The 12330-nt window shown below is 61.0% G+C and overlaps 1 protein-coding gene across 1 annotated transcript; it reads left to right on the plus strand.

Annotated features, from left to right (window-relative positions):
* Positions 1-427: 427 nt before the first annotated feature.
* On the plus strand, positions 428-8913 carry TTC5 (tetratricopeptide repeat domain 5; the record flags this gene model as incomplete). Its single annotated transcript, XM_074167086.1, has 5 exons — positions 428-563; positions 1170-1261; positions 2438-2494; positions 3525-3671; positions 8660-8913. Coding segments are annotated over 5 exons (686 nt in total), but the record flags the coding sequence as incomplete, so codon positions are not given.
* Positions 8914-12330: the final 3417 nt, after the last annotated feature.

Genomic DNA, 12330 nt, shown 5'->3' on the forward strand with positions numbered 1-12330 from the left:
GGTCCCGCCCCACACTTGTGGGTCCCGCCCCACACTTAGGGGTCCTGCCCCACACTTGTGGGTCCCGCCCCACATCTATGGGTCCGTCCCTCCCCCCCCATGTCCCTCCCCCCCCATGTCCCTCCCCCCCCCCCCATATATTTCCATTCTCCCCCCTCCACGGGTTCTGCCCCCCATCTATGGGTCTTCCCCCCCCCCCCCCCTCAATCTATGGGTCCCGCCCCACACTTAGGGGTCCCGCCCCACACTTGTGGGTCCCTCCCCACATCTATGGGTCCCTCCCTCCCCCCCCATGTCCCCCACCCCCCCCTATATTTCCATTCCCCCCCCTCCACGGGTTCTACCCCCCATCTATGGGTCTTCCCCCCCCCCCCCCCCCCCCAATCTATGGGTCCTGCCCCACACTTATGGGTCTGGCCCCCCCCAGGGGGAGGACGCGGAGGCGCGGCGGCTGCTGTCGATGGCGCTGAGGGCCGGGGGGGCCGGGGGGGCCGCCCTGAGCGAGAGCCTGACCCACGCCGAGGCCGCCGTGCGCTGCGACCCACGGGACGGCCGCTCCTGGTGTGAGTGGGGCTGGGGGGGGGTCGCTATGGGGCAGCTATGGGGCAGGGGAGGTCGCTATGGGGCAGGGAGGAGGTTTGGGGGGGAGTCCTGGGGGGGGTTGGGGGGCAGAAAGGGGGTGGTTATGGGGCTGGGGGGGGGTTGTATGGGGCTGGGGGACAGTTATGGGGCAGCTGTGAGGTGGGGGGGCTCGCTATGGGGCAGCTGTGGGGCAGGGGGGGTCGCTATGGGGCAGGGGGAGGTCGCTATGGGGCAGGGAGGGGGTTTGGGGGGGAGTCCTGGGGGGACTTGGGGGGCAGAAAGGGGGTGGTTATGGGGCTGGGGGGTGTTTTCTGGGGCGGGGTGGGGAAGTTATGGGGCAGCTGTGGGGCGGGGGGGCTCGCTATGGGGCAGCTATGGGGCAGGGGAGGTCGCTATGGGGCAGGGAGGAGGTTTGGGGGGAGTCCTGGGGGGACTTGGGGGCAGAAAGGGGGTGGTTATGGGGCTGGGGGGGGGGTTGTATGGGGCTGGGGGACAGTTATGGGGCAGCTATGGGGCAGGGGGGGGTCGCTATGGGGCAGGGGGGGGGGGTCGCTGTGGGTCGCCGTGGGTCTGACGGTGCCCCCCAGACGTGCTGGGAAACGCCTACGTCTCCCTCTTCTTCGCCGGGGGGCAGAGCCCCGACGCCGCCCGACGCGCCCTGGGGGCCTACGCGCAGGCCGTATGTGGGGCAGAGCTATGGGGCAGGGTGTGGGGCGGGGGGGGGGGGGGTCGCTATGGGGCAGGGGGAGGTCGCTATGGGGTAGTTATGGGGCTGGGTGTGGGGCTGAGGGTCGGCTGGGGGCTACACACAGGCCGTATGTGGGCAGATCTATGGGGCAGAGGAGCGCTATGGGGCAGGGTGTGGGGCAGGGGGGGTCGCTATGGGGTAGGGGAGGTCGCTATGGGGCAGGGGGGTCGCTATGGGGTAGTTATGGGGCTGAGGGTGGCCTGGGGGCTATGCACAGGCCGTATGTGGGCAGATCTATGGGGCAGAGGGGCGCTATGGGGCAGGGTGTGGGGCAGGGGGGGTCGCTATGGGGCAGGAGGGTCGCTATGGGGTAGTTATGGGGCTCGGTGTGGGGCTGAGGGTCGCCTGGGGGGCTACGCACAGGCCGTATGTGGGCAGATCTATGGGGCAGAGGGGCGCTATGGGGCAGGGTGTGGGGCAGGGGGGGTCGCTATGGGGCAGGGGGGGTCGCTATGGGGCAGGAGGGTCGCTATGGGGTAGTTATGGGGCTGAGGGTCGGCTGGGGGCTATGCACAGGCCGTATGTGGGCAGATCTATGGGGCAGAGGGGCGCTATGGGGCAGGGTGTGGGGCAGGGGGGGTCGCTATGGGGCAGGGGAGGTCGCTATGGGGCAGGGGGGTCGCTATGGGGTAGTTATGGGGCTGGGTGTGGGGCTGAGGGTCGGCTGGGGGCTACACACAGGCCGTATGTGGGCAGATCTATGGGGCAGAGGAGCGCTATGGGCAGGGTGTGGAGCAGGGGGGGTCGCTATGGGGCAGGAGGGGGTCGCTATGGGGCAGGAGGGTCGCTAATGGGGTAGTTATGGGGCTGGGTGTGGGGCTGAGGGTGGCCTGGGGGCTACACACAGGCCGTATGTGGGCAGATCTATGGGGCAGAGGGGCGCTATGGGGCAGGATGTGGGGCAGGGGGGGTCGCTATGGGGCAGGGGGGGCGCTATGGGGTAGTTATGGGGCTGGGTGTGGGGCTGAGGGTGGCCTGGGGGCTACGCACAGGCCGTATGTGGGGCAGGGGGGGGTCTCTATGGGGCAGGGGGGGGTCGCTATGGGGCAGGGGAGGGGGTCTCTATGGGGCAGGGGGCGGGGCTAACGCCAGGCCCCGCCCCCCCAGGAGCGGGTGGACCCCGAAGCAGCCAATAACCCGGACCTTCACCTCAACCGCGCCACCGTGAGTGGCCAATGGGGGGGCGGGGGGGCGGGGCTTAACCCTCCCAAGGGGGCGGGGCTTCGGGGAGGGGGCGGGGCCGGGGCTATGGGAGTCAATGGAGGGGGCGGATGGGGCGCGGCTTAACCCTTTTGGGGGCGTGGCCTGAGGGCGGGGGGGGCGTGGCCGAGGGCGGGGGGGGCGTGGCCGAGGGCGGGGGCGTGGCCTGGGGCGGGGGGGCGTGGCCGGGGGGGCGTGGCCAGAGCTGTTCCCACGGCTCAGAGCCTTATAATTAAAGAGGGGAGGGGGTGGTTTCTCGGGGGGGGCGTGGCTTAACCCTTTTGGGGGCGTGGCCTGGGAGTCGGTGGGAGTGGCCTGGGGTCGGGGGGCGTGGCCGGGGACGGGGGGGGCGTGGCCAGAGCCGTTCCCACGGCTCAGAGCCTTATAATTAAAGGGGGGGCGCGGGTTGGTTTGGGGGGGGGGGCGTGGCTTAACCCTTTTGGGGGCGTGGCCTGGGAGTCGGTGGGAGTGGCCTGGGGCCGGGGGGCGTGGCCGGGGACGGGGGGGCGTGGCCAGAGCCGTTCCACGGCTCAGAGCCTTATAATTAAAGGGGGGGGGGATGGTGGGGGGGGGGCGTGGCTTAACCCTTTTGGGGGCGTGGCCTGAGGGCGGGGGGCGTGGCCTGAGGGCGGGGGCGTGGCCTGGGGCGGGGGGGGCGTGGCCAGAGCCGTTCCCACGGCTCAGAGCCTTATAATTAAAGGGGGGGGCGGGTTGGTTTGGGGGGGGGGGGGCGTGGCTTAACCCTTTTGGGGGCGTGGCCTGGGAGTCGGTGGGAGTGGCCTGGGGCGGGGGGGCGTGGCCTGGGGCGGGGGGGCGTGGCCAGAGCCGTTCCCACGGCTCAGAGCCTTATAATTAAGGGGGGGTTGTGGTGGTTGGGGGGGGGGGGCGTGGCTTAACCCTTTCGGGGCGTGGCCTGGGGGGTCGGTGGGCGTGTCCCCGGTGCTGTCCCCGCCCCCCGGGGGGTTTCCCCAGCCAATGGGGTGTCTCCCGGCAGCTGCTGCAGTACCAGGAGCGGTGGGGGGGGGCGCTGGAGGGGCTGAGCCGAGCCTCGGCCCTGGCCCCCGGGTGGGCGGAGCCTCGCCGGAGACACGCCCACCTGCTGGCCTTCCTGGGGCGGCTCTGCGCCCTGCTGGCCAATCAGGTGAGGGGAAGGGGGCGGGGCTTGGGGGGGACTGGGAGGGGATTGGGAGAGGGTTTGGGGGGGATTGGTTTATACTGGGAGGGACTGGGGAGGGACTGGGATGAACTGGGAGGCACTGGGGGGGGATTGGTTTATACTGGGAGGATCTGGGAATGAACTGGGAGGGACTGGAGGGGGACTGGGGGGGGGGTTTGGGGGCACTGGGAGGGACTGGGAGGGATTGGGAGGGACTGAGGGGGAACTGGTTTATACTGGGAGGATCTGGGAGTGAACTGGGAGGGACTGGGATGAACTGGGAGGGGACTGGGGGGGGACTGGTTTATACTGGGAGGGACTGGGATGAACTGGGAGGGACTGGGGGGACTGGTTTATACTGGGAGGGACTGGGAGGGGATTGGGAAGGAACTGGGAGGGGATTTGGGGGCACTGGGAGTGAACTGGGAGGGACTGGGGGGGGACTGGTTTATACTGGGAGGACCTGGGAGTGAACTGGGAGGGACTGGGAAGGAACTGGGAGGGGATTTGGGGGCACTGGGAGTGAACTGGGAGGGACTGGGGGGGGACTGGGGGGGGGTTTGGAGGCACTGGGAGGGACTGGGAGGGATTGGGAGGGACTGAGGGGGAACTGGTTTATACTGGGAGGATCTGGGAGTGAACTGGGAGGGGACTGGGGGAGGACTGGGATGAACTGGGAGGGACTGGGAGGGGCTGGGGGGGATTGGTTTATACTGGGAGTGAACTGAGAGGGACTGGGAAGGAACTGGGAGGGGATTTGGGGGCACTGGGAGTGAACTGGGAGGGACTGGGATGAACTGGGAGGGACTGGGAGGGGATTGGGAGAGGGTTTGGGGGGGATTGGTTTATACTGGGAGGGACTGGGGAGGGACTGGGGGGACTGGGAGGGACTGGGGGGGGATTGGTTTATACTGGGAGGATCTGGGAATGACCTGGGAGGGACTGGGAGGGACTGGGAGGGGATTGGGGGGGGGTTTGGGGGGGATTGGTTTATACTGGGAGGGATTGGGAGGGGATTGGGATGAACTGGTTTATACTGGGAGGATCTGGGAGTGAACTGGGAGGGACTAGGGGGGACTGGGATGAACTGGGAGGGACTGGGAGGGGCTGGGGGGGACTGGTTTATACTGGGAGTGAACTGGGAGGGACTGGGATGAACTGGGAGGGGATTGGGAGGGACTTGGGGGGGGGATTGGTTTATACTGGGAGGACCTGGGAGTGAACTGGGAGGGACTGGGAAGGAACTGGGAGGGGATTTGGGGGCACTGGGAGTGAACTGGGAGGGACTGGGATGAACTGGGAGGGACTGGGGGGGGACTGGTTTATACTGGGACAACCTGGGAGTGAACTGGGAGGGGACTGGGGGAGGATTGGGATGAACTGGGAGGGACTGGGAGGGGATTGGTTTATACTGGGAGGACCTGGGAGTGAACTGGGAGGGACTGGGAGGGGATTGGGGGCGGGTTTGGGGGGGACTGGTTTATACTGGGAGGGACTGGGATGAACTGGGAGGGGATTGGGAGGGACTTGGGGGGGGGATTGGTTTATACTGGGAGGGCCTGGGAGTGAACTGGGAGGGACTGGGGGGGACTGGTTTATACTGGGACGACCTAGGAGTGAACTGGGAGGGACTGGGGGAGGACTGGGATGAACTGGGAGGGGGCTGGGGGGGACTGGTTTATACTGGGAGGGACTGGGATGAACTGGGAGGGGATTGGGAGGGACTTGGGGGGGGGATTGGTTTATACTGGGAGGGACTGGGAGTGAACTGGGAGGGACTGGGAAGGAACTGGGAGGGGATTTGGGGGCACTGGGAGTGAACTGGGAGGGACTGGGATGAATTGGGAGGGACTGGGAGGGGATTGGGAGAGGGTTTGGGGGGGATTGGTTTATACTGGGAGTGAACTGGGAGGGACTGGGATGAACTGGGAGGCACTGGGGGGGATTGGTTTATACTGGGAGGATCTCGGAATGACCTGGGAGGGACTGGGAGGGATTGGGGGGGGTTTGGGGGGGATTGGTTTATACTGGGAGGATCTGGAGTGAACTGGGAGGGACTGGGAGGGACTTGGGGGGGGATTGGTTTATACTGGGAGGATCTGGGAGTGAACTGGGAGGGACTGGGGGGGGACTCGGATGAACTGGGAGGGACTGGGAGGGGCTGGGGGGGACTGGTTTATACTGGGAGTGAACTGGGAGGGACTGGGATGAACTGGGAGGGGATTGGGAGGGACTGGGGGTGACTGGTTTATACTGGGAGGGACTGGGAAGGAACTGGGAGGGGATTTGGGGGCACTGGGAGGGACTGGGATGAACTGGGAGGGACTGGGAGGGGATTGGGAGAGGGTTTGGGGGGGATTGGTTTATACTGGGAGGGACTGGGAGGGGATTGGGATGAACTGGTTTATACTGGGAGGATCTGGGAGTGAACTGGGAGGGACTGGGAGGGACTTGGGGGATTGGTTTATACTGGGAGGATCTGGGAGGGACTGGGATGAACTGGGAGGCACTGGGGGGGGACTGGTTTATACTGGGATGACCTGGGAGTGAACTGGGAGGGACTGGGGGAGGACTGGGATGAACTGGGAGGCACTGGGGGGGGATTGGTTTATACTGGGAGGATCTGGGAGTGAACTGGGAGGGACTGGGGGGGGACTGGGATGAACTGGGAGGGACTGGAGGGGCTGGGGGGGACTGGTTTATACTGGGAGTGAACTGGGAGGGACTGGGATGAACTGGGAGGGGATTGGGAGGGACTTGGGGGGGGATTGGTTTATACTGGGAGGATCTGGGAGTGAACTGGGAGGGACTGGGAAGGAACTGGGAGGGGATTTGGGGCACTGGGAGTGAACTGGGAGGGACTGGGATGAACTGGGAGGGACTGGGATGAACTGGGAGGGGATTGGGAGGGACTTGGGGAGGGATTGGTTTATACTGGGAGTACCTGGGAGTGAACTGGGAGGGACTGGGGGAGGACTGGGATGGGATTGGGGGGGAACTGGGAGGGGGACTGGGCGGAACTGGGAGGGACTGGGAGGGACTGGGAGGGGGTGGGGAGGGAGCGGGGTGGGGGAACGGGGGCAGACTGGGGGGGAGGGTGGGCAGTGGGTGGTTATACTGGTCAGTTATACTGGTTTATACTGGTTTGGTTTTTATGGGTTTATACTGGTTTTTACTGGTTTATACGGGTTTTTACTGGTTTATACTGGTTTGGTTTTTACGGGTTTTTGCTGGTTTTTACGGGTTTTTGCTGGTTTATACTGGCTTGTACTGGTTTATACTGGGTTTTATGGGTTTTTACAGGTTTTTATGGGTTTTTACGGGTTTTTTAGTGAGTTTTACTGGTTTTTACTGGTTTAGTTTATAGAGGTTTATACTGGTTTGTACAGGTTTTTACTGGTTTTTACGGGTTTTTATGGGATTTTACGGGTTTATGCTGGTTTATACTGGTTTGGTTTATACTGGTTTTTACTGGCTTATACTGGTTTTTACTGGTTTATACAGGTTTTTACTGGTTTATACTGGTTTGGTTTTTACAGGTTTTTACTGGTTTTTACGGGTCTATACGGATTTTTACTGGTTTATACGGGTTTTTGCTGGTTTATGCGGGTTTTTACTGGTTTGTACTGGTTTGGTTTTTACGGGTTTTTATGGGTTTATACTGTTTTTTACAGGTTTGTACTGGTTTTTACTGGTTTATACGGGTTTTGCTGGTTTATATGGGTTTTTACTGGTTTTGTACTGGTTTATACTGGTTTTTACGGATTTTTACAGGGTTTTTATGGGGTTTTATGGGTTTATATGGGTTTATACTGGTTTATACTGGTTTGGTTTTTACTGGTTTTTACTGTTTGGTTTTTACTGGTTTATAGTGTTTGGTTTTTACTGGTTTTTACGGGTTTATACTGGTTTTTACAGGTTTATACTGGTTTTTACAGGTTTATACTGGTTTTTACTGGTTTATACGGGTTTTTGCTGGTTTATACAGGTTTTTACTGGTTTGTACTGGTTTATACTGGTTTGGTTTATACTGGTTTATACTGATTTTTACAGGTTTTTACGGGTTTATACTGGTTTATACGGATTTTTACTGGTTTATACGGGTTTTTGTTGGTTTATACAGGTTTTTACTGGCTTGTACTAGTTTATACTGGTTTGGTTTATACTGGTTTGTACTGGTTTATACAGGTTTTTACTGGTTTGGTTTTTACAGGTTTTTACAGATTTTTATAGGTTTTTACAGGGTTTTACTGGTTTTTACTGGTTTATATGGGTTTATACTGGTTTATACTCGTTTGGTTTTTACTGGTTTGTACTGGTTTATACTGGTTTTTATGGGTTTTTACAGGTTTTTACAGGTTTTTACGGGTTTTTACGGGTTTTTACGGGGTTTTACGGGGTTTTACGGGTTTATACTGGTTTATACTGGTTTATACTGGTTATTACGAGTTTTTACGGGTTTTTACTGGGTTTTACTGGGTTTATACGGGTTTATACCGGTTTGGTTTTTACTGGTTTTTACTGGTTTGTACTGGTTTGTACTGGTTTGTACTGGTTTGGTTTTTACTGGTTGTACTGGTTTATACTGGTTTTTATGGGTTTTTACAGGTTTTTATGGGTTTTTACGGGTTTATACTGGTTTTTACTGGTTTATATGGGTTTATACTGGTTTATACTGGTTTTTACTGGTTTGTACTGGTTTTTATGGGTTTTTACAGGTTTTTATGGGTTTTTACAGGCTTATACTGGTTTTTACTGGTTTATACGGGATTATACTGGTTTATACGGGTTTATACTGGTTTGGTTTTTACTGGTTTATACTGGTTTATACTGGTTTTTATGGGTTTTTACAGGTTTTTACAGGTTTTTATAGGATTTTACGGGTTTTTACGGGGTTTTACAGGTTTATACTGGTTTATACTGGTTTATACTGGTTTATACTGGTTTTTACTGGTTTCCCTCCCCAAACCCAGGGCAAAGTGCGGGGCAAACGCCGCCGGGGGTTGTCGGGGCCCCTCCCCCCCTCTCTTTTGGGTCCTTTGGGGGGGGGAGGGGCGGAGGGGGGGGGGAGGGGAGGGAGGGGGGGGGAGGGGCCGGTTCCCCTCCCCCCTCCTCCCCCCCCCCTCCGCCCCTCCCCCCTCTCCGCCCTGCGCCCGGGGCCCAACCCCCACCGGGTGCTGCTGGGACGGGTGCTCTTCAGCCTGGCCCCCGAGGAGGGGGTGCCCTGGTAGGCACTGGGAGGGAACTGGGACATACTGGTTTATACTGGGAGGAGGCTGGGAGGGACCGGGAGGGGGTTTGGGGGCACTGGGAGGGACTGGGATGGGACTGGGAGGGGGTTCGGGGGCACTGGGAGGGACTGGGAAGGACTGGGAGTGGGTTTGGGGGCACTGGGAGGCACTGGGAGGGACTGGGAGGGACTGGGATATACTGGTTTATACTGGGAGGAGGCTGGGAGGGACCGGGAGGGGGTTCGGGGGCACTGGGAGGCACTGGGATGGGACTGGGAGGGGGTTCGGGGGCACTGGGAGGGACTGGGAAGGACTGGGAGTGGGTTTGGGGGCACTGGGAGGGAACTGGGAGGGACTGGGACATACTGGTTTATACTGGGAGGAGGCTGGGAGGGACCGGGAGGGGGTTCGGGGGTACTGGGAGGGACTGGGATGGGACTGGGATGGGACTGGGAGGGAGTGGGAGGGAGTGGGAGCAAGTTTCGGGGCACTCGGAGGGACTGGGATGGGACTGGGAGGGACTGGGAGGCACTGGGAGGGAACTGGGATATACTGGTTTATACTGGGAGGAGGCTGGGAGGGACCGGGAGGGGGTTCGGGGGCACTGGGAGGGACTGGGATGGGACTGGGAGGGGGTTTGTGGGCACTGGGAGGGACTGGGATGGGACTGGGAAGGACTGGGAGTGGGTTTGTGGACACTGGGAGGGAACTGGGATATACTGGTTTATACTGGGAGGAGGCTGGGAGGGACCGGGAGGGGGTTCGGGGGCACTGGGAGGGACTGGGATGGGACTGGAAGGGAGCGGGAGCGAGTTTGGGGTCACTGGGAGGCACTGGGAAGGACTGGGAGTGGGTTTGTGGGCACTGGGAGGGAACTGGGATATACTGGTTTATACTGGGAGGAGGCTGGGAGGGACCGGGAGGGGGTTCGGGGGAACTGGGAGGGACTGGGATGGGACTGGGATGGGACTGGGAGGGACTGGGAGGGGGGTTTGGAGGGAGAGGGAGCGAGTTTGGGGGGACTGGGAGGGACTGGGAGGCACTGGGAGGCACTGGGAGGGAACTGGGATATACTGGTTTATACTGGGAGGAGGCTGGGAGGGACCGGGAGGGGGTTCGGGGGAACTGGGAGGGACTGGGATGGGACTGGGATGGGACTGGGATGGACTGGGAGGGGGTTTGGAGGGAGAGGGAGCGAGTTTGGGGGCACTGGGAGGCACTGGGAGGGACTGGGACATACTGGTTTATACTGGGAGGAGGCTGGGAGGGACCGGGAGGGGGTTCGGGGGCACTGGGAGGGACTGGATGTGACTGGGAGGGAGTGGGAGCGAGTTTGGGGGCACTGGGAGGCACTGGGAGGGACTGGGAGTGGGTTTGTGGGCACCGGGAGGGAACTGGGATATACTGGTTTATACTGGGAGGAGGATGGAGGGACCGGGAGGGGGTTCGGGGAACTGGGAGGGACTGGGATGGGACTGGGAGGGAGTGGGAGCGAGTTTGGGGGCACTGGGAGGCACTGGGAAGGACTGGGAGTGGGTTTGTGGACACTGGGAGGGAACTGGGATATACTGGTTTATACTGGGAGGAGGCTGGAGGGACCGGAGGGGGTTCGGGGGAACTGGGAGGGACTGGGAAGGACTGGGAGTGGGTTTGGGGGCACTGGGAGGAACTGGGAGGGACTGGGACATACTGGTTTATACTGGGAGGAGGCTGGGAGGGACCGGGAGGGGGGTTCGGGGGCACTGGGAGGGACTGGGATGGGACTGGGAGGGAGTGGGAGTGAGTTTGGGGGCACTGGGAGGCACTGGGAAGGACTGGGAGTGGGTTTGTGGGCACTGGGAGGGAACTGGGATATACTGGTTTATACTGGGAGGAGGCTGGGAGGGACCGGGAGGGGGTTCGGGGGTACTGGGAGGCACTGGGATGGGACTGGGAGGGGGTTTGGGGGCACTGGGAGGCACTGGGAAGGACTGGAGTGGGTTTGTGGGCACTGGGAGGGAACTGGGATATACTGGTTTATACTGGGAGGAGGCTGGGAGGGACCGGGAGGGGGTTTGGGGGCAGTGGGAGGGACTGGGACATACTGGTTTATACTGGGAGGAGACTGCAAGGGAACTGGGACTGGGTTTGGGGACACTGGGAGGCACTGGGAGGGACTGGGATATACTGGGATATAGTAGGAGGAGGCTGGGAGGGACTGGGAGTGGGTTTGGGGGCACTGGGAGGGACTGGGTGGGACTGGGATATACTGGTTTATACTGGGAGGGAACTGGGAGTGGGTTTGGGGTCACTGGGAGGCACCGGGAGGGACTGGGATATACTGGTTTATACTGGGAGGAGGCTGGGAGGGACCGGGAGGGGGTTCGGGGGCACTGGGAGGGACTGGGATGGGACTGGGAGTGGGTTTGGGGGCACTGGGAGGGACTGGTCCATACTGGTTTATACTGGGAGGAGACTGGAGGGGTTGGGAAGGACCGGGGTGGGTTTGGGTTACTGGGAGGTACTGGGAGGGAACTGGGCCGTACTGGTTTATACTGGGAGGAGACTGGGAGGGAACTGGGAGTGGTTCGGGGGCACTGGGAGGCACCGGGAGGACTGGGATATACTGGTTTAGACTGGGAGGAGACTGGAAGGGAACTGGGAGTGGGTTTGGGGGCACTGGGAGGCACTGGTCCATACTGGTTTATACTGGGCTGAGACTGGGAGGGATTGGGAAGGATCGGGGGTGGGTTTGGGGTTACTGGGAGGTACTGGGAGGGAACTGGGCCGTACTGGTTTATACTGGGAGGAGACTGGGAGGGAACTGGGAGTGGGTTCGGGGGCACTGGGAGGCACCGGGAGGGACTGGGATATACTGGTTTAGACTGGGAGGAGACTGGAAGGGAACTGGGAGTGGGTTTGGGGGCACTGGGAGGCACTGGGACATACTGGTTTATACTGGGATGAGACTGGGAGGGATTGGGAAGGACCGGGGGTGGGTTTGGGGGCACTGGGAGGCACTGGGAGGGACTGGGATGTACTGGTTTATACTGGGAGGAGGCTGGGAGGGAACTGGAGTGGGTTCGGGGCACTGGGAGGCACCGGGATGGACTGGTCCATACTGGTTTATACTGGGCTGAGACTGGGAGGAATTGGGAAGGCCCGGCGGGGGGTGGGTTTGGGGTTACTGGGAGGTACTGGGAGGGAACTGGGCCGTACTGGTTTATACTGGGATGAGACTGGAGGAATTGGGAAGGCCCGGGGGGGGGGTGGGTTTGGCGTTACTGGGAGGTACTGGGAGAGAACTGGGACTTACTGGTTTATACCGGGCGAGACCGGGAGGGGGGTTGGGGGTTACTGGGATTGAACTGGGAAGGGGAGGGGGTGCGTTGCTGCCCCTCCCCCTCCCCCTGACCCCCCCCTCCCCCCTCCCC

Source organism: Numenius arquata, unplaced genomic scaffold, assembly GCF_964106895.1.
Source record: "Numenius arquata unplaced genomic scaffold, bNumArq3.hap1.1 HAP1_SCAFFOLD_1695, whole genome shotgun sequence".
Classification (NCBI taxonomy): domain Eukaryota; kingdom Metazoa; phylum Chordata; class Aves; order Charadriiformes; family Scolopacidae; genus Numenius; species Numenius arquata.